We start from the raw sequence: 23,020 nt of genomic DNA, 5'->3' as shown, positions 1-23,020 counted from the left end.
AAAATGTGCAGTGAACCTCCAATCTCGCGGTAATGGTAACGCTTCACTTTTCATAAATTCACCAAAGTAGTCATTTTTAACGGTAGAAGGTTTGCAGTCCGGGCCAGTGACTGCTAAGCCAATAAAGCCACACAAAATGGAGCGAAAAATGGCATTTGTTGAGAACTGATGATCACCGTGATCACCCGTCAGGCTACCGCTAATAGCAAATGCACTTTGAATGCCCTTTAAATGCACGACCCCAACGCATTCTCCCCCAAAAAATCGCTAGCAAACAAAACCAAAGTTTACACGCCACCTGTGTTTGCGTTAGCAGATTGATTTGCGAGCGAGGTGGCAGCATGTCATATACCACACAAGATGCTATCGCTAACGATGCTCTGCGTCACCGAATATGCAGATGAGCCAGCAACAGAACATAACATTCTTCTTGCATGCTAAATATTGGTATTAACGTTAATTGCAAAATAAAATGCTAAAACTAACAGTTTGAAATTAGATCCGAGTTTATGATGGAGTGTGGTTGATGATCCCTCTTTTCAAAAAAGTCCACTATAATAATAATTTAAATTCTAAATGTACCACAAACTTTGATCCCAGAATACCCTTCAAAGTCATCTTACAACATGAGCTTTAAATATGAATGAGATTATCTAATTTTGAAACCGTTCATGTGTGCATATACTCTGTAACATCCACAAACAGCCCAGGCATAACTTAGCTCCTCCCTGACATAAAAAACAACATTCTCAGTGGAAATGTTATCACTTCAACCTACTTCCTTGACACCAATTGCTACTTTCCCACTAACTTTGGCGCCATCTTGTGGCATCTTACAGTGTATTAGAAAGCGCACAAAAATCGTGAATACGGGATATATTGCGTCTCAGGATGGGCTCCACAGATTCACCACAGTGTAGCACCAGATACTTGATGTCAGATTTTAGGTTGGGTTTTTTTTGCCTTAAGTATCAGTGGCTGGCATCAGTGGCTTTTATTGTACCCAATACATTGAAATACATTGATATTGGGGCTCACCTATTCGTAGATAAAAACAAGCTGAATTAGTGAACAGCAAACTCAGAAGTCACTGTACATGCTAATTGGCTTCAGCACATCTGTCTTCATCTTAAAAAGGCCAACATCGGCCATGGCGCGCACTTCAAGCGGCCATGTTGTGACAGGAATGTAGCTCTGCGAGCTTTTCCGAGCCAAACCAAACGGAATACCTGTCGGCAAGAACACTTAAAAAGAAACAACGCTAACCGAACTAACAGCTGGCAAGCATCCCGGCCCACTGAGCCGAGTGGAGCAGAAACTTCTGCGTGTTGCTATGTGTGTGCGCGCGCGCGCCCGCCCGCGCGTGTGTGTCAAGAGCGTCGCTTACAGCTGCGCAGTGTGTCAATATTTGGGATTATTTTAAGTGATGCAACTTGTAAATGGAAGGAGCAAAACGCCGCCTTTGCAAAGCTGCTGCAGCCGCGTGGCTCTCTGCAACTATTTACAGAAGCAATCGGCGACCACAGAAAAATCACTTTGCTCATTTTGCCGCATTCTGTTTTATGAATGAATAGCAGACATTTGCGTCAAATAAGTCCGATGGCGATCTGCTCTGCTGTGACCTTTATGGGATGATGCAGACATCAAAACAAGATCCTTTGCCAGAGAATTCACCCCGTTGACTAAAGCTAATTTCATTGCAACAATTCAGGCCCTTTTCTGCTTTGTTTTGAGTCTGCGGTGGGTTTCCGAGGTCACCGTGACCACATGAAGACCGCCAGCCAGGCTTCTGCCTCACTGGAGTCTATTGAGGGACTTTCTGTGAATCAATCATGTTTTATTTATTTATTTTTTTTATTCTATTTTTTTTCTCATCCGACACTATAAAATTAGGTTCATGTCTACTTTATATAATGTCCGAATTATACATCATCAACTTTCCCCATTGAAATGAATGGAAAAGCCATTCATTCGTCCTAGCCTGCCCTGAAAACCAAAACAATTAAAAAAAAAAAAGATTATAATATAAAAAAAGGGCATTCTATAAAATGGTCATATTGTACAAAGCTGGACTTTCAACAGGGGCGTGTAGACTTTTTAAGTCCTCTGTAAATAGAAAGGCACTCAGTCGAGTACAGACCTCAACCAGGATGGAAAGATTGTGGTGTACATATCAATGTAAAAGATTTCTGGCAAAAGGAGAATTCAAAACAAATATAAGGTTTCTTGGTTTCGGAGGCCTCGGAAGACACAAACGTTGTTAGCGCAGTAGAGTATTTGCTTAGTTTTTCATTTGGTTGTTTTATATCCATGGCCTCAAAGTGTCTTTTCATGCAAATATTTACAGTACAGATCGTAAAGAGTAGAGACCAAAATTTGGGAGTGCTCTCCCTTTTTCACTTGTATTTCCAACTTGATTTTCGATGGAATTTCATTGCAGCGCCGCTATTTTCGTCCAACCTTTGCATCTCGACAGTGAGCTCGAGCGGCACCTGCATCGTTTGGAGGATGACACAACGTGTTTGGTACACATATGATCACCAGGGGGGCCGCGTTGCCCTCGGGCCTGCTTGCCAGATCCTCCAGATGGGCCCGCAGAAACCCACCGCCACACCCACACACTCCCTGACCTGGCATGGCGCTCCGTGTCTGCTGCCAGTTTGGTGTAGGCAGCGTTCAGTGGCAGATACCTCTTGTATGCGCAGCTCCCACAAGCGCACACACATACACACTTTATTTTTATATATATATATATATATATATATATATATATATATATATATATATATATATATATATATATATATATATATATATATATATATATATATACATATATATATAGTGCTGATAAGCGATGGACATTTTTTAACTAATTAATCGCAACATTTTCCATAATTGGTTGCGATTAATCGTTTCAACTACATTTTTTCTTTTTTTTTTTTCCTAAGCTTGGAACAGATATTTACTTGAGTAAAATCTTGGAATTGATGTGGGAAAAAAATGAAAAGTACATTTCGATTGAAAGACATGTTCTACATTTCTTTGATCCTTGAATACGATTCTTTCCCTGTAAAACATTTTACAACATTGTAAACGTTTTTAAGTAAAACTACGTAAATTGTGACAGTGACGCTCTTCTAAGTTTGTCTGCAAAGTGAGCAGAGGTCAGCTGCCATAGGACGGAAATAAAACGGAGTTAACTGAGTTAATTTTTTTAATGAGTTATAACATTTCAATTAATCTCCATGGTTCAATGCTTTAACTTTGACAGCCCTAAAATATATAAATATATATGCGCAAGTATATTGTCATGCTACAGTATGCTTTAAGGTGTATTCTGATACAAGGCTAAAACTTTGCAAAACGGTGAAAGATTTGACTTCAAATGGAAGAACACAACAGTTTATCACTACCTAATTACAGCTGGAGGTTGTGACCTTCATGCCAACACGCACGCACGCGCGCACGCGCACACACACACACCCCCACACACACACACACCCCCACACACACACACACACAGCTGTCAAGAATAATGGCACTGGAGCAGACAAAGTAGGCTAAAACATTGTCTGCTCTGCTGGAAGACAAAAACAAGTCTGGCTCTGAGCACTCCGCCGTTCTTACTGCACCTTAGTTAGTGCGCGTGTGTGCGTTTGTGTTTGGGCTGGACAATTACGGAAAATATGATTATTATTATCAGAGATGTAAAGATAGACTCAGATGGTAAAGGAATAGAGATAGAGAAGAAAGTGGTGAACTTTATCTTCACAGATTCGGTAGAATGTTTGCCTGTGACTATTGTTAAGTTACCTGACTGAACGTATGACTACAACGTTTATGTGTAAATATTTGTTATTTGAAGGAATAGCCCTCCCGTGATATCTGATGCAAATTTTTGCTAGCCGGTCAATACGTTTTGCATTGAGTGCTAGCATTAAGCTGATAATGTACCTAAAACAAATAATGGCCTAAGAATTTCTACTTGCTATTTAACGTTTTCCATATCAGTAACAATACTGGCATGTGTCTTTATCCACTGCAAGAAGAGATCATATTTACTGACCTCGTGTGCCCGTCATTTATTGATTTGATACTTTTGTCAGTTTTTTCAGTCATCATTTCTTTAAGCGAATTGTCCCACCAATTTTGCCTACTTGGTTATTTCCGTCTGCTCCCTGGTAGATTTATTGCTCTTCTACCAGCAAAATCAAACAAGAGGGGGTGGTGCGACCGGTGCGACCATGCCATATGTCCCACTAATTTGGTCCAAATGTGAACTGCCGTCACCGGCAACGCTCTTCTCCACCCAAAGAGTCAAATCAATGGATTTGATCAGATTTCCATTTGCCAGGCGGACATTGACACAAGTGACGTCCTCATGACGTTTCCACCGCTGCCTTCCTGATTTCATTCCTGTAATAGTTCCCATAGCAATTATGTGTACATTTTATTGCTCTTTAAAAAAAAAAGAAAAAAGAAAAAACAACCCCACACACAATGGAAATGTGACATGCAGTTTCCTTTTCCAAGTCAGAATGTTGCTCTATGCCGGGACACGGTTGATTTTTAATGGTGGCCAGGATGCTTGAGGTTTCTGCCGTCAAAACTTTTATCACGCCCTCGGTCGCCATTGGCAGCCGATGATGTCGTCTAATCTCCGCCCGTGCTGCTGGTCTGCAGGTTGTGCGCTTTCTCTTCTCCGCGCGCCGACCCATGCCGAGGTACATTGTGTACGTTTTGAGTGCAGGCATTCCTCGGCCCTCTTTGACTTCCTCTGGCTTGTTAATGCAGAGGTGTGCTTTGTAAAGGCTTTTAAGAGCCCAAGCAGGACCGTATGGATGCCGAGCAGCCTTCTGGAAGCCATCTATAATGGATGGCCACTTCTGGCTAGAGACCTTTAGCTTTACGTTGCCAAAGATTTTGCTGGGCTTGCGGACCACAGACGCCACTAGGCGCTCGCGCCCAGGCCCGGGAGAGGATTCCGTTCCTACTGTCTAATGGCCCGGCGCTATATTTTGCCACTAACCCAGTTTAGAGAACGCAAATCGGAACTTGCCTGTAATTCATCATCACTTTGTGGCTTTTTTACATGGTTTTTGCCATTCACTCCATGAACTGCGTTATCTTTTCTCATGATCACGACACGCGCTTTCTGCTCCCTACTGCGGCTCAAACTTTGTTCCTACTGTACATATACGTAGGCCGTGAGAGTTGGAGGTGCTCAGACTTCTCTCTCTCATACGACGTGACAAGCCGCGATTCGCCGCATAACGTTTATCTTCATCACAAAAGCCGTTGGTCATTACACTGGTTTACCAACCCGAATCTCACAGGCAAGCCGGACGAGACCCGCCTCCAATGTACTTGACGAATATATTCGTCTGCGGCAGTAAACGCTTGGGTTGCAGTTGACGAATAGAAATGACAAGCTAAGCTACGTGTTGTGCCCGAAACGCCGTAAAAAAAAAAAATAAAAAAAAAAATCAACTATGAATTTGCCCGATGACTTTGTGTCCATTCAGCTTTGTGTTGTGTGGTGTATTCCCATTTTAGGTGGATTGCTTTTGTCTGCTGTGTGTGCCTTTTGAGGTTGGAGACGTTGCACTCCAAAATAAATGGGTGCACGGGGGGGGCACCCGTGCGAGTGTAAGTGCTCGGTAAGAAATGGGCAGGGCGGGGGATGCCGGCATCATCGCCGGCAGCTAATGGCTCTCGCTCTCTTGCGAGCTCGGCACAGGCCCCGGAAGGCATTACCATGGAAGGAGAGCGTGTAAAATATGAATGAAGGGAGTTCCTCGCGCTAGAGCAAAACAATGTATTCTGCTCAAGATTTGGCCTGGCTTCAAATGAGCAGTTTTGGGCTGCTCTATTCGCAGGCGCTATCGGAAGTGCATGCATGTGATGGCCAACGACAAGCTGCGGTTTGGCGGATACTGAGCAAGTCTCCAAGATGGTTGTTGCCACTCCCGGCTGAAGTTCACTGACAAACAAAACATAAAATCTAGACAAATACACATTAGGCATTTAAAAGGACCGCATACTCGAACTTTGCTGCTAGCTAATTGCTAACCCATGATGGGAAATGCCATAGATGAATAGCATCAATGTGGCAGTGTAATGTTAACAAACAGATATTTTATAACAACTATTATTATTCCCGACACTGTAGCTTTACCCGAAAATACAGATCCGATTTTTTTAGGCTTTTTTTGAATGGCAATTACAACGAGCGTCAATTATTCACCGATTTTCACTATTCGTGGTCGGGCCCGGTCCCTGTTCCCTGCCAATAGAGTGGTCCACTCTATTCACGGGTGTATTTTCTTTATCCTCAGCAAAAAATGATTACCATGATTGCAGTTTTCTGAGTCACTAGCTGTGATGGTATTAGCGCGCCCTCAAGTTGGAGCCTGGATGTAGAAACTGATCCTTCTTAACATTCAATTTATTTCTGCCGTTACTATATGTGTTGATAAAGTGCAATATTATAGGGTATTTTTTTCTTATTATTAAAAACACATTACTAGCCGGAAGAAATGGATGTACTTTCCATTTGTTTCAATTTCCCAAAATGATTTGCAATACGGGCGTTTTGAGTCGGTCAGCGGTCACAGAACGGATGAAAGTCGTATAAGGCACAGGTGCAGTTGATATCTTTATCAAAAGATCATTTCATACTAAATTGATCCATGACACCCTTGTTTTTCTTCTCAAAGAAAAACATTTCATTTTTGAAATGTCAAGCCTCAGCGGGCCACATCAGTGGGACAACGTGCCAAAAGTGGGGCGCTGACGACAGTGTTGTAAAGAGAGTGCGCGTGTATTATAAATAACCCAAATCAATAATAAATGACACCGTTGCTCACGTTTTTGGAGTCCCCGTATGTGACTCTCGGGGGAATGCGGATAAAAGAAAATCCTCCCCCCGCCCTTTGCAGTTTGCATGCAGACGAAGATGAGTTTAAGGTGGCTCAAAATCAAAGTTGACATTTTCGACCCATTTTCACACACGGGGACTCACTTGTAGCTCGCCGGGCCGGAGTGTTTGCGCGTACATTACGAGGCCGATGCCGTGCATGATTTATTCATCAGTGCTGTCTGCCACGCCGCGTACTTGGACATGCCTTGAAATCATTATGCCACATGCATTATTGAATGCGCACGCACGCACACACGCCGGCTCTCATGCGCATAACTAGATGAGATATTTATCTGGGATATGCTCACTTATCGCCGCGTCTGGTTGGCTTGCCGGCTGATAAATAACGGCGCAAGCCCTCGTTCGTTCGGATGGACTGTTTTTCTTTTCTATTTTTCCCCCCACTTTATAGCCCGGCCCCCCAGTTCAAGTGTTATAAGTGTCAATTTGCTATCTTCATCGTATACACGGTGTCCTCTGTTTTTGATGTAGGTTTGTTTGTTCGTATGGCAGCAAGGTCACCCAAATATGTGTGTGAAAACACACTGAGACCATGAATATAAAATAAATGAAAAATAACGAGTATGGCAATCATGGAGTGTCACTCAAAAAGAGGTTCAAATCATTTTTCCTCATTGAAATGAATGGAAATGCCAATAATCCGTTCCAGCCTCCTCCAAAAAAAAAGTAAAAATTCTAAACCCAAAATAGTACTGAGTGATATTTTACTTTTATAAAACATTCTTGAATAATATAATAAATTAAAATATAAAATATAGCCCTATGCCCTATACCCCAACTGGGTTCATATTTCATGAGCATTTCTTTAATGTATAAGCCATTCACCGATTTCTAGACCAAATTGCATGATTTAAAAATCAATTCTGCCGCTGACTGGGAGCCAGGGTACGGTCAGACGCAACACACTTCCTGCCACCAGTAACTATTTTCCTATTAATCTTGGTTTTGGCACCCTCTTGTGGCACATTAGGGCGATACAGAAACGGCACCAAAAAGCGTGAGTTTGTGAATATTGAACCAAAGAGACGCAGTGGCTCCCTCCCCTCACTATTGAACCATCAGCGTTATCTTAGCTTTGCACATAAAACGTAAACGATAAGTCTTCGTCTTTTTCGCCACTGATCTTTGACCATGTTACATGCTTCCCAATGCGCGAATGTTTACCCGACAGAGTCGCTTCTCCGCTGTGTGGGGTCATTGCCCTCCCCCGATGGGTCTCTTCCCCGTTGTAAAAATGAAGAGCGGGGGTTTTGCGCACAATTTGGGCTCTTATCAAGGTCGCGAAGCTTAGGTAAGACTTTGACGTCAGCGACGTACATCATGCTGATAACGGGCCCTTTTTATCGATGCCAGGTGTTTGTGTGTGTTTACCCATTGTAGAAAAAAGCTGGCATCCTGGGGTCTGCGCAGGACTTCAAAAATAGCTCCGAAAACACGGGCAGGCATGCACTTTGTGCCTAGCGTGCATGTTCGAGTACACTCAGATTAAAACACTCAACGGTGTTTTTGGGTGATCCCGCAAATGTATGATATAAAGGAAAACATGTCGAGTGTGAACCAGATTGATGTTGCTGTTGGGCAATTCACTCACACATTTTTCATTTTTTGTATAGAGGCGGATAACAAAAGATTTTTGAATTTCACACTTTGTGGTGGGAGTTGTGTGCCAAACTCACCCGCCACAGGTGAAAATCTGCAATCTAGGGCATTATATAAAAACATTTATTTTGTAGTTTCAGCTTCAAAATATACCTCCCACATGTTTTCATTTAATCACATTTAAACTTAAAACAGGCTTTAAAATGGAAATCAACCAAAACATATTTTTTTCAAGAATATTTTCTATGTAGGCCCTCTAGTTGAAACAAGGCATCCTGATAAACATTACGCAATAAGAGTAAATCCATCGTTTTTAAGCCATCTCTGCGGGCGGCCATTTTGTCACTTCTGTCGACTGAAAATGACCTCACAACTACCCCAGGTAACGACCAATCACGGCTCAGCTTTAGAAAACAGGCGAGCTGGAATTGGTCGTTCCCTGAGCCCTGAGTAGTTGTGATGTCATTTTCAGTCGACAGAAATGACAAAATGGCCGCCCCCGGAGATGGCTAAAAACAGACGGATTTTGCTGCTTAACTCATACTGCACAAATGCACTATTAATCAGAATGCCGCGTTTCAACTAGTGGGCCTGCTGGGAACGGAAATTACAAATTTCAAATGTAAAATTCGGTTCATCCATTTTCTAAAGTATGCATACCGTTCTTAATTGGGGGGGAAAAAAAACGTCAAAAGGCCAGGCTGCGCCACTCAAGTTATCTTCACAAAAACTGTCCTGTTGGTCTGCTGGTGTGTAGGAGGAGGGCTTTACATCGCCAGAATTGTGGGCGTGCGTGTGCGCGTGTGTGTGGGTGTGTGGACTAACTGACACGCGCCGCACAGGGTGGGAGTCTGCGGGACGTGAAGCGTCCCCCAAATCAAATGCAACGTGCGTCAAATCTGACTGGCGAGAAGGCCGAAAGTGACTCCCGGAGAAAACATGCAAAGAGAGAGAGAGAGAGAGAGTGGGAGGGGTGAGCGAGCGAGAGAGAGAGAGAGAGAGAGAGAGAGAGAGAGAGAGGCAGCCGGAGGGCAGACCCGAGCGAGGGAACGAACGAACGAGCGAGCGAGCGAGGCAGCGCGTCAGTGAGGGAAAACCGAGACAGGCGAGAGACACCCAGAGTGGGAAAGAGCTCTCGTTCGCTCTCTCTCCCCACTAGGAAAACAACATTCGCCCGCTCTGTGCGAGTGTGTGTTTTCGCGGACTTGGCTTCAGAGTTAGACTTTTTTTTTTTTTTCCCCCCTTCTTCATCGGCTCGCTCCAAAGACACGCGTTGCTCCGAGCAAGCGCAACTGATGGGTAAGAAGAGGCTCCAATTGCGATTGTTATGGCTGGAAAGCTTGGACGTGTGTTTGAAAGACTCGCTCGCTCGCTCGCTCAGCTCGCCTTTCTCACTTGACTCGTTTGCCTTGCGGACGATTGTTTTCTCGCTCTGGTTCTGTGGTCGGATGAGTTGCTGTGTGTGTGTGTGTGTGTGTGTGTGTGTGTTGGGGGGGGGGGGGGCGGAGGGCGTGTACGTGTGTGTGCGCTAATTTGCTGCGTGGGCGTGCAGGCAGCCTTGAGTAGTGACCGTGTTTCTTGAATGGTCCTGATGTCCGCATGCAGACTCTCCTCTCACAACATTGAAGTGAATGGAACAGATGGCGGAGGTTGCATCTGTGCCGCCCCGACGCTTTTTATGCTCGTGTGTTCGGCCTAATGCTCGTGCTCGCGCGTGTGCCAAAGTTTGGAGTTATTATTAATCCGTCAGGAAATGGGCCTGTGTTTGAGTTGAGCGAAAATAAGTTGACGACGTTTTTTCGTCAAGCACAGCAAATGTAGGTCGGCCCAAAACACGCATGTTAGCTTTAGAGAAGACAGGGGTGTCAAACTCATTTTTGTAGGGGGGGGGGGCACATCCTTGTTTTGGTGTCCCTCGGAGGGCCGTTACCACTGCGAACTCATATAACTGTAGGATTGCCTTATATTAACACATATACATTGCTAACTGGTTTTGCCAGTAAATAGTTTGTTCAACTATTTTTTTTTTTTGCGGTGGGATTGGTAACAAATGCTTGCAATATCTCATATGTAGTGTAAAATGTGGAGACAATTACAAAGAAACATGTCCAGTCCACACACACGATTTGCCTTCGCGGGCCACATAAAATGATCTCGCGGGCCAGATCTGGCCCCCGGGCCTTGAGTTTGACATCTGTGCTCTAAAAAGGTCCATAATGTAGGTGAGTGCTTGTCCAGTGACCGGAGGGTCGGCTGTTCGATTCCCGGTTCTGACTGTCCACTGCCGATGTGTCCTTGGGCAAGATGCTGAACCCTAAATGACTTCCGGGGCAGCATTGTAAATGACAAACTGAAATTGCCTTTGCTGCTTCAACAAAGAAAGTTGTTGTTGTTATTATCACTATTACTACCTTGATGACTGAGTGCTGAGTTTAGTTGTGTTGCAAGACAAAATGTGAATAATAGATCAGCTGTCAGTAAAGGGAAAAAAAAAAGTGGAAGCGCTATACACGCCCGTGCACGCTCAGTCGTTGATTGAACAGTCAAACACAGAAAATGGGGGGAAAAAAAAAAAAAAAGGAAAAGTAGAAAATGAAAACACTCGCAAGGAGCATGGAGAAGATATTAACACTCAAGTAACCACGTGATCAACAGCCAACTGGCATCTCGCCAAATCACGTCGTACATAAAATGTCGATGAAGTTGGCCCGCGTGACAGCAGGGCTTCGCTGTCCACTCAGTCGCGGCGCGACCGAGTGACTTTGCAAGCTTGCCCATCTGGACATTGCGCCCAAAAGTCGACTGGGCCGGGCCCCGGCTCGCCTGCGCACCCTAAACCGATTATCGAAAATGGATGGCGAGACACATGAAGAGTCTGGCATGGCAGTTGAATCGTTCCTACCCCGGTATATAGACTTGCTCAGAAAACAACAAAGTGAAAGTTAAAAACGGCGCCGTGGCAAATCCTTTTGCCCCGCCTACATTAAAAAAATTTAAAAAATAAAATAAAAAAGCGAAGCTGGAAGATACCTGCTTCCGATCGAGGCGCATTTGGACGAATTCCCAAGCAGGAGGAGTTCATTTAAGATTTCCCCCAAATGACTGAAGAGTAAAATGTTCCGTTTCAGGCATTGCCCCTTGAGACTTTTTCACGCCTACTTTTCATAGCAGACCTCCCAATTTTGAGCCGACGGGTAAAGCATGAGCCTTGAGATACGATTCAAATCAAAATGGCTGGTTTTCATGCGCCTTGGAAACTGATGTTAAGGCTACTTTTTCCCCCCCCCCAAACTTTCTAGGGCCACCATAAGAGATATATAGGGGACTTACGTATGTACGGGATACCCGTCCAAAGCTCGAGATTGATGTTGCTTGTGAGACAAAATATTTATTTTCGGATGGCACAAGCGCTGAGCATGTGGCGCAAGTGTGCAAGACGTGGCCGCGAGCTGAACAACGGCCGTCTGGTCTGCCTGCACGACCTCAGGACGCCCTCGCGAGCTGCGCGGGTGACCCGACAGGTGCGCGTCCCTTTTGTTTGTCTGCTGCCGACACGCAGCTCCGCTTAGCGCAAACACTACGGCGACGACGCTTGTTTGCGGAGCCGTAATGACTCGCTGCTTCTGAGGCAGGTCGTCTCGACCCGGAGTCCCGCTCAGTCAAAGGCGACTCGTGATTTCCGCCTTTGGCTGAACGCGCATCTTCGCGTGTCTGGAAAGGCTCGTTGATTTGATTTGCTGAGGATAAGCCATTAAAAAGCTCAATCAAGCGGTGATTACAGTAGCCCCGCCCCCTTTCCCCTGCCGCCACTTAACTTAAGTTGCTTTGTTTGGCCCGTTGATTGAAATTGCAGAGGGCTGGGCCACGATGCAAGAAATAATAATCACAATCGTTAAGATTGATGTAGGCGTCGCGATGAATAAAAACGATGATTCATCGATGTGAAAATCGCAGCAAAGCTACTTTGCCTCGCCTGGCTTGCGGCGAGCCTAAAATGCATTTTTCTTTGAATTGGAAATTGGCTATTTCTGTCCACCTTTTGGCGTTGTCCCCTTTCCGAACAAGTTCTCCGTAGCCGTTTGTTTTAGCTAGCTTGCGGGCTTATTATTTTATTTCATTTTATTTTTTAGCGGGAGCACCTGATTTTCACAATTTCTTTTCAGACACTGACGACCAATTCATCGAGTATTTTGTGTTTTAGTCTCTCGGTGTGGTCTGGTGCCCAAAGGTGGTCGGTTTACAAGATAAAAAAATGAAAATAAAAGAGACAAGAGAAATGAAAAGAGGATGCAAATACTTGTGCTCAGTCATCCCTCCACGTGACCGCCGGCGAACATCTCCAAGCATCGTCGTCGTGACACGCTGGAAGGCATCGCTTATCTTAAACGCGCACACGTTAATTTGAAGGATGTTTGGCCAAGTCCTTGCTGGTGACTTGTGCCTCCTGGTTATCTTTGAGATTTATAGGCCAGCTGGGATGTGTTTTCACCTTCCGACTTGAGCATGCAAAAAAGAAACCCCGTAAAAATGAATGTCCTCCCTTGTGAGATCCGAGCTACACTTTTCTTTTGCTGTGTCAATTGTTCTTTAAAGTGGGGCGTAATGCCAATTTTTTTTAGAATGTGAGTTTCTCCGCTAGAGATAGATCAATATGTTTTTTCAGGGCCGATACCGATTATTAGTCGTTCAAGGAGGCCGATAACCGATATTTGGAGCTGATATGAATTTTCAGCAAAAAGGAAGATACTGGCGTCCAAATCTAAAAACAAATTTAAACTCTTAACTTTGTTGGAATGTCTTTAAGCATATGATTATTGAACAATTTTTGAGATTTGCATCATGTTATTTTTTTTAATTATTATTATAAATGTTTACCGATATACGCAAATTCAAACAAAAAGGGAGCATGTCTTCAAAAGTTAAAGCAAAACTTAAAACAATAGCTCCATATAGTTTTCTACAGTAAATAAAGTCCTCTAAAATTCCACAGTGACACAAATGTTAACATTTCACTTATCTTGGTTTTGATTTCAAACAAAAACAAAAAGTGCAGCGTGTTCCCATAGTCGGTAGAAGCTCTTGTAAAGTTAAATGAAAATTTAAATAAATGAAGTTAACAATGTTTGGAATTGACCGGTCATCAGATAAAAAAAAAAAAAAAGCTGATGTCGATATTCATCAAAACACTGAATATCGTATCCGATAATCAGCCCGGCCGAGAATCGGTCCATCCTATCCTCCGCATATCATTGACCAAGCACATACACAAAACGCAAAACTTGCTATCGGAAATGGGATCCGATGCAGATCGCGGTGGTTGCGCTTCAAATTTTCTCAGCCAACCCGATCGGAGGGTTTGGTCCAGACCCCTTTTCTTTCACGTTTTGGCCATCGGTAAGGGTATGGCTACTTCTGTTGCTTGACGAAATGAGCTTGTCCCCTATTCAAACTTAGGGCCCACCCCGCCCCAAAAACGAACCGGCCCCTGGTGTCAAGATGTCAAGCACACCCTTGACAAGCAAAGCACACACACGCGCACACACACACACCGATGCACCGGCATGTCTGCTCCCGCCACACCCTTTCTTCTGTTGACGAGGTGTCGAGTTTCCTCCCTCCCCGAAATGCTGCCCAGCATGTCACAGGCCAGTAACTGCCATCGGCCGGCCCATTGGCCAGAGGGCCTCTCACGACGTCGGCGCTCGCCAATGGCGCGCAGGTATTGATGAGCGGCAGCGGGCGGCTCCCGTTCTGATCAGGAGAAAGGCAACGATCCACGAGAGAGAATTTGATCTGGGTGTTGAAAGAGCAGAAGTCGTGGACATTGAGTCCCGACTGCTTTGAATGTGTTGTGATGCCGAAGAAGGGAGCAGGGATGCTCCGTTGTTTTGCAGTAAATTAAAATAAAAGAGCAATCTGATTGCTAGCTTGCACACTCTTACACTTTTTAGCCTGTGTGGGAATTGATGGGTAGAGATAGACCGATGTGCTTTTTCCAGGGCCGATACCGATTATTAGTGGTCAAGGAGGCCGATAAACGATATTTGGAGTCGATATTCATTTTCAGCAAAAATGAAAATATTGGCGTCAAACTCTTAACTTAGTTGAAACGTATTTAAGCAGGTCTTTATTGAACAATTTTTGATTTTTTTTTTTTTTTTTTGCTTCGATTTTTAAATTTGCCAACATGTGTCTTTGTTGTATAATTGAAAGAAAAAGGGAGCTCCCGGGGTCATCAGCATGTCTTCAAATGTCAAATGAAAACTTAAACGATAGTTCCATATAGGTTTCTACAGTAAATACAGTTCTCCAAAGTTTCAAAATAACAGAAATGTTAACATTTCACTTATCTTGGTTTTGATTTCAAACAAAAACAAAAAGTGCAGAGTGTTCCCAGGGTGGGTAGAAGCTCTTGTAAAGTTCGCTGAAAATTGAAATAAATGACGTTAACACAGTTTTGGATTCATTATCGTCCGTCAGATTTTTTAAAAAAAAGGCCGATGTTCGGCAAAACACTAGATATCAGAGCCGATAATCGGTCCGGCCGATAATCGGTCCATCCATAGCCAACCTGGTTCTCTCACCAAAACAAATCTTTGGTTACGTCACTGCGATGATTGGAGACATTTCCCGTGTAAATGTCACGTTTCTCGCCAAAAGTCAGCTGGGACATGTAGCCGCTCATCTTCCACCCTAAAAAGGACTCGAGATTGTGAATGGATGAGCATGGGCATCATATCAATTTGATCATCCACACTTTCCCTCATCGGCGATAAAAATGACGACAACTCAAAAGTGCGCAGTCCCATAGACAATGTATATTGCCGCCATGGGTCTGGAACGGCAAAACAAATCATTTTGCCAGCCCGAGCAACATTAGAGCTTCCCACAACGACAGTCAACAGCCCATCAAATTGTCGTCGCGTCTTGCAAACGTGTGCGAGTAGGCTGCTACGAGGCCGATCAAAGCGACGATATGCGCTAAATGTCCCAAAAAAAAAAGAAAAAAAAAAAGCTGCAACGACAATAGGATGCTATTGTCGTTGCAGCTTTTTTTTTTCTTTTTTTTTTGGGACATTTAGCGCATATTGTCGCTTTGACGATATATTGTCGCTTTTTTTCTATTCATTTGGATGCCACGCCGGCTGGCATCCTTGCCGTTGCCATGGTGACCACCAGATGATTTCTTATTTGGCTTTTGGCCATGTCTCTGCCACTTGGCCTCTTCATTACTGCTACTTAGGCAGACGGACTCGCTAACAGCAGCACACAACTGGACATTCCAAATCCGCACGCGCGCGCGCGAATGCGCTGACAGTAAGCCTGCATGCGTGTCAGCAAATCTCCGCCGCAGAACTCGTGTAGCAGTGGGATTGTTTTTGCTCTCCGCTGCCATATTTCATCCCTCGTGTCGAGAGGGCGAGAGCGAGACGCTTCTCCCCATTTTCATTTTTTTTTTGGTTGTTTTTTTTTTTTTTTTTTGCGTCCCATCCAGTTGACGTGAGCGCAGCAGCACTGCCGGCGCAGGTGCCCCCCACGACCACAACGATCCTCCCTATGGACCTGCGCATGGTTGACCACCACCACCACCGCCAACAGACCCCCTATGGATTACTCCCCCAGCCGCACCCTGCGCCGCCCACCTCCACCGCTTGCCCCGCCTCCAATGAGCCCCGCAACGGGCCGCTCATTAGTAAGTGCTGTCCATCTCCGAGCCGCGGAGGCCGATTTTTTTTTTTTTTTTTAGCTTTCTTCTTTTTTTTTTCCCTCACCCATCCGCAGGCCACCAAGAGCAGCAGCTGCAGCAGGAGCTGGTGGCTCTCAAGCACAAGCAGCAGCTCCAGAGGCAGCTACTCATCGCCGAGTTTCAGAGGCAGCACGAGCAGCTGTCCAGGCAACATGAAGCTCAGCTCCACGATCACATCCAGGTGAGGCGGCCGCACGTTGTCCGGCGGGATCCTCCAACCTCCCCCAAACGCCGCCTTGCCCCAGTGGCCGTCCGCGTGGTCCGATGGCTTGTATCAAACACCATGGCTGTGCAATTGATCGGGATTCAATTACAATTGCGCAGGGGTGGGAATCCACCTCAAGATTCGATCCGATTCCGATTTAGAGGCCCGCGATTTGATTTCGTTCCGATTCAGAGGCCTGTGATTCGATTCCGTTGCGATTCCGACGCATCACCTCATTGGCTTACATTTTAAAGTCCATGTAAAACACTGGCACCTTTTTTAAAACAAAAAACTCAAGGAAGAGCAACGATTTGTATTTCACACTTTGTTCCGCCATCTGGTCACGTACCGTATTAGCTTAGCCTAGCGCAGACGTCTTATGCACGTAATCGCTTGCGCATGCTTTTAGTTTTTGTAGTTCAACTTTAAACATAAAATATAAATATTAATACCGATGAATCGTTTCACAATCTTTTTAGTACGCCAAACGATGCATCGATAAAACGATGATCGTTCGCACCCCTTTAATTTCGATTATTACGCTCCACGATCCCCAAATTGGCATAATCGTAGGTAACAATTATTAATATGCATTTAATATATCCAACACACTGTTTGTTTACACAAGGAAATCATACTTGAATTTGTACATTTGTACTTTTTTTGATTTTATAATAACTCATTTTATGAATTTTGTTTGGTCCTAAAAGGAACTTACATAATTATAGTGTGTCAAAGAAATGTATTTGTCTATATATTTTCTACGTTTAAAGATTTTCTTGTTTTGCACCCCAAAATAAATGATCGTTTGAATAACCGTGATTTCAATTATTCCCCAAATAATCTTGATCAATATTTTTTTTTTCATAATCGAGCAGCCCTACGATGGTGCGCTGACATCCAAACGACAGCGCCCCGAAATCATGCAGAGTGGCTTGTTCAATTTTCTCCAACAAATCTGTCTGTCATTGAATGAATATTAGTCTGCACACATGGCGACGCCCCGACTAGAGAAAAGCCTTTTAATATTTGACAAAGGCAAACAACCGCCGTGACATCATCTTCCCCCAAACTCCTGTTCAAAGATCTGGAAGCCACAAGTGATGCAATGACGAAAAGGATGAGCTGACTCAGCAGGGTAATGAATCTTGGTGGCCGACCGCGTCTTTTTTCACCGAAGCTTCGCGGCGATCCGTTTTGAACAGATAAAGCGAACGTGTCGAACCGTCAGTCACTATTTTCGCTCGTGATTGTCTCGTAAATATCCAGACCGTCAATCTTAGTTTGGTCCAGTTGTGAAAAAATAGGAAATGGACCATATTTGGGCGTGAGGAGTTATTGCCCAACAGCAACAGCAACTCTACGTGAAAGCGAGTAAATCTCACCTTCACCTTTCAAGTTGCTGTGTCCAAAATCCGGCAAAAGTCGTGTCAAGTCGTTACTTGGCTTGAGCAAGTCTGAGGTAGAGTAACGATTAATCGAATGATCAGTAAGCCCAATTGCAAGGGGCCAACTGTCTTTGTTGATTTCGCGGCGACAGATGCAGCCCGATGTCATCGTCGCTTTTCATCTTCTGTCCGAGCCGCAAAGCTTGCGTGGTGTTTATCCAAAAACCTTGAATCGTTTCTTTCTTCCCCGCATGACGCAATGCCTTGGTCGGAACCACCTCTCTTTCTGTTCCCCCCCCCCCCCCACCCCCGACAGCACCAACAGGATTTGATGACGTTGAAACATCAGCAGGAGCTGCTGGAGCATCAGCGGAAGGTGGAGCGGCAGCAGCAGCAGCAGCAGCAGCAACAGCAGCAGCAGCAGCAGCGCAATGAGCAGCAGCACCGCGAACACAAGCTGCTGCAGCTCAAAAACAAGGAGCGCGGCCAAGAAAGTGAGTCGGCCGCACCAGCGCACGCTGGAAGGGAGGCGACCATCTCTTGGGGAGCTCGCTTTGCGACTGAAAATCGGAGCCAAACCGGATTAGAAATCAAGCCGAGTTTGGTCCGTATCCCCGAATCTGTCAAAATTTGCAACGTGACGAATTAACGTTCACTTAGCGTAGCACCCGCACGCCAACGTGCAGACGCGCCGGCGCTTTGGGAGTCTTTTCTCTGAATTTTTGGAGACTCCTGCATCGCCGATGATGATTTGTCGCCGTTGCCCCTGTCAGGCGCGGTGGCCAGCACCGAGGTCAAGATGCGACTTCAAGAGTTTGTCCTGAACAAGAAGAAAGCCTTGGCTCAGCGAAACCTAAACCACTGCCTGTCCAACGACCCGCGCTACTGGTACGGGTGAGTGTCAACCGCTTTGACTTTGGTGGGCCGCACGTCGCCATCGATTCATCTGGGACTTCTCTCGGGAGCCGGCGAGTTTTCTCCCAACTCGGGTTTTTCTCGCCCTCGTTCGAAACGGGAACATTTCGACAGCTCGCCGGGATCGGAAGAGTTTGCCTTGGAGCGCGGCTCCATACGTTTGTTAAGCATTTGGGTGCAAACGTCAACAATGCCGTTTTGAAACTCGGGTGAAGGTGTTGAGGTTTTGCAGGAATGGAAATAGTTGGCATTAAAGTGCCCGACGATGTCGGTTGCCATCTTTACGGCAGGTGGTCCAATGTGTTTTCAAGCACCGTGTATATTTTTGCACAAATTGAAATTGAACATTTAGAACAAATATATAAATAAATTCCTGGGATCGGATGGCCGGACTAGTAAATTCGTCAATGGCAGCGAATGAGTCAAACAGGAGCGCAAACATGGAGAGCTCACTTCAATTGAAAGAGTTTGCATTAAAGCACGTCATAATGCTGGATGGTCTCTTTATGGCAGCTGGTCATCTTTTTTTTTTTTTTTTTTTTTTAAGCCCTATGGATATTTTGTATTGATGTTTTGAAAGAACCGTTGAAACATTGAAAGCTCCCTGAATTTGAACGAGTCTTCATGAAAGCGCTTTGTGATAAATTTGCCAGGACATTTTTCTCCAGATGCCAACGATGCTGTTTTCAAACAAATGGTCAATGGTAAGCACACTGAAATGGAAAGAGTCTGCATTAAAGCACATCCTGACGCTGGATGTTGAATGTGAAAGTGACGTTACACATGCTGCGATTTGCAGCCCCGCCATGTCCATGCGTCCGTCCGTCCGTCCGTCTTTGATGTACTTTAGCGTTTACAGCGAATCTTTGCTGTTGCAAGTTCCCCTCATCAACAATCACCTCAGAATCTGGAGAATCGTTTTTTTTTTTTAGTTGTTGTCAGTGATTGATAGCTGCCCTTTTTTATGAAGCCAAATTTGCGAATGTGAGTGTTTGAGAACGAAGACAATTGGCGCCTCTTGCGCGTTTCGCTGTAGAAGAAGAGTGGAAAGCAGTCAAACATTTCTGGCTAGAAACAAGGAACATGTCTGGGCTGTCTTTGCTCCGATCTGCTTTCCATTTCTCAGCTTTGTGACTTCTTGTCCTGCCGTTTGGAGAAGACGAAAAAGGAGAAGGAGAAGTTTGCCACTTTGGCTGCCCAAGAGATGGCGTCAAAGAAAGCGCGCGAGTCTCATTTGCTTGGTCTCCATTCGCCGTCTTTCTCCATTCCTCCCGCTGTGGCGTTCGTAATGCTGCGATTGACCTTGCGGACGGCCACAAGCTTTCTTTGTCGCCCGCCGGCGGATGTGTGCGCGTGAGTTGAGACGGGCCGAGTCGACAGTGGAATTAAGTTTATCAGCTGTTAAGTTGTCTTAATGAATCTCTCGCCGACATTCGTGCGTCACACAAGACGCACGAAGTTACGGCACGCTTCATATCCACTTTCTGGATTTTTTTTCTGTCCAATGCCTCTTACGGCTTTTGTCGCTATGACGACCGGAAGCAAAGCTGGGGTGTCGTAACTATGTTTTTGGAAAAAGCAACTCGACTAGTCACTTTTTGTGTTTTTTATCGGCGAGTCTGAGACTGAGCGGATGAGCAGGTGCGCCTCACACCGCTCTCATTGTTTCACATTCCCAACCGGTGTTGATTGTTGAACTGCGTGCCTATGAACACAGGTTGAGTGATATTTGAATATTCCCCCCCCCCCCCCCCCCCCATTGTAGGAAAACCCAACACAGTTCACTGGATCAAAGCTCCCCTCCCCAAGCGTTGATGTCGGCATACCACCACGCAGTGCTGGGCGCGTACGACTCAAAAGACGACTTCCCACTACGCAAAACAGGTAACGAAGAGCCGTGTCTCACATCCACAGTGCTGCCAAATGGCGAAATGGTTCCGATAAGGACCGGCGGTGGTTGTTGCAAAAAAAAAAAAAAAAAAATCCGCGAGGACTCCACGTCGCGCCGTACTGAGATTTGTAATTGCTTATAGACGCCACAAGTCGGCGGCAAAGCTCTTAAAAACTGAGACTGGTATTCCGTTTGCATTGACTTGTATTTATCTATTTATTTATTTTTAATACTGTGGTTTGTAATGACACAGTCATCTAACACGTACACAAGCATGGACCCGTGTTACATCAACAACTTTGTTCAGGATTGAAATGATTTAAAGCCACGTTCGGATGCGGCTCACCGGTTGTACTAGCTAGCGTACTAGCATGCCAGCAAAAATCGGATGTGGCGTCACACATGGGCAAACAAAAAATGCTCACCAGCACTTTACAGCAAATCCATGTAAGTTGTTAAACTCCCCTTTTTGGTATTGACACATAATGATAAATGTTATTCCAGAAGAAATGGAATACATGACAAGTGTTGAAAGCTAAAGAGACAAGAGGAGCTTTCAGTCACTGCAGCAGGAGAAAATCAACCAAATCACCAAATAGGACGTCTCAAACGCAGATGAAAAAACACCAGCAATAAATTTGACCAACAACAACCAAATGGTGTCCAAGTGATACTTGAATTGTTTTGTCCTGAGCACAAAACGAGACGCGTTTCTCAGGGAATAATGGAGGCGAGTTGTTTGAAACAAAATCCACAAATCTCCTCAATAGTAATCAGTTTGCCTTGTTGATGTTGATTACGCAATTGTTTTGATTACGTAGACACACTCAACGTTGCTGTCATCAAAGTCTTGGTACTTTAGTTGCCCAATAATGTTAGCAGCACAGACACAAATTGTATGTTTGAAGCATTTTAAAAGCAATTCAGATTTTTTTTTTCCTCCCAGTAGGGCTGGGCAACACATGAATTCAGTTCAGTTCATTTCTCAAGATGATGATTATTAAAAAAAAAAAAAAAAAAAAGAAAATGTCAAAAGTTGAAAGCGCATCGCCATTAACATACACAAGTTGCGCTAACAACATGTCTGCAAACGGGCAGCGGCTAAATTCCAAAAGCAAGCACAGTCGGTTGCAGAGCGTTGCCTGCTTGGCATCTTTGCCGACTTTATTTATCAAAGGACGATTTTTCTTCAGAGCCACTACAGACTTTCATTCCCCCCAACTTGTTTTGACTTACGTCCTTTTTCTTTTTCTACACACGGAGGGGGAAAGGCTTTAGTGGAAACAATTTGAGGTTTTATTTTTAGATGGCATCGCCCAGCCCTATTTTCTAGTCATGTTTAGACACATGCAGACAAATCCACGGACGTCATTGAGGGAGTCGTCTTACCTTTGGGACGCATCCTGCTCGCATCTTGCTATCTGTCTTACGTATGCTCGGGTTATTATGATTATTATTATTATTATTATTATCAATATTCTCTTTTCATTCTCTCACCATCAGGCAGCTTCTTTTAAGCTGTTCTCCTTCTCTGCATTGGCGTCCACATGAAGTCAATTTACCGGTCTTTTGAATTGTATGTTATTTGCCCCTCTGAGTTGTGTTTGTATTTTGCACTCGGCATTTGTGTTCAATGTCAGCAAAAGGCGTCATTATCGGCGCTATGAATGGCGTTCCACAGGAAGTGAGGAACAGAGGACGCCACAGTTGTACGCGCCTCTGACGAGCGCCGCTGTCGCGCATGACGCCTTTTTTTTTTTTTCCCCTCCCCCTGCCCGTGGTGACCCATTTTAGTGATGTGCATGTGAATTATAGATATGCTGAGAATTATTTTCTGTCTAGTGAGCTCAGACATGCAGCAAAGTGCAACAGGCGCGCATTGTCCAAATTGTGTGAGAGGCCTTTGCTATACTGCCTGTGAGCAAACAGAGAAGCACTTTGAATGCCGTTGCAGGAAGTCCGTCGGCCCGGCGCGGCACAATTTGACATTTCTATGTCATTCGTTGATGAAATGCAGCATACTGGCCCTGCTTTCAACAATCAGAAACGGCTTCCTACTCATTTTTCTATACAAAGGACATGCGTCCATTTTTTTCGACCGCTTATCCTCACCAGAGTTAACGCGGATGACTTTGGGCGAGAGGCGGGGTTCATCCCCGGTCCAGTCGCGAGCCAATCGCAGGCCACGTATCATCGCTGCGGGGTCCTTGCGTCTCCAAAATGAAGACGGGCCGACAAAGCGATGCAATAGGCCGCAAATAATCTGCGCGCTAATTTACCTTCATGGCTGACCGTTTCCTTCTGCACCGAAGCATTACGCCGATCCATT

At 44.9% G+C, this 23,020-nt stretch overlaps 1 protein-coding gene across 5 annotated transcripts in view; it reads left to right on the top strand.

The window, feature by feature from the left end:
- LOC147136823 (histone deacetylase 4-like) overlaps positions 1-23,020 on the top strand; it is a 90,367-nt gene that overhangs the window by 28,640 nt on the left and 38,707 nt on the right. For 4 of the 5 annotated variants that reach the window (XM_086051081.1, XM_086051080.1, XM_086051082.1 and 1 more), the window contains 5 exons: positions 16,041-16,238; positions 16,328-16,473; positions 18,202-18,379; positions 18,659-18,779; positions 20,566-20,684. In XM_086051081.1, the coding sequence (XP_085907207.1) occupies positions 16,103-16,238; positions 16,328-16,473; positions 18,202-18,379; positions 18,659-18,779; positions 20,566-20,684 (700 nt within the window). In that variant the 5' untranslated portion in view covers positions 16,041-16,102. Of the gene's footprint in view, positions 1-9,379; positions 9,845-16,040; positions 16,239-16,327; positions 16,474-18,201; positions 18,380-18,658; positions 18,780-20,565; positions 20,685-23,020 lie in introns of those variants that run through there. The other variant, XM_086051078.1, reaches the window with a different exon arrangement.

This window comes from Filicampus tigris, chromosome 14, assembly GCF_054856515.1.
Source record: "Filicampus tigris isolate MCC_2025a chromosome 14, RoL_Ftig_1.0, whole genome shotgun sequence".
Classification (NCBI taxonomy): domain Eukaryota; kingdom Metazoa; phylum Chordata; class Actinopteri; order Syngnathiformes; family Syngnathidae; genus Filicampus; species Filicampus tigris.
The sequence above is the reverse complement of the archived record's forward strand: the minus strand, read 5'-3'. Positions and strand labels throughout refer to the sequence as shown.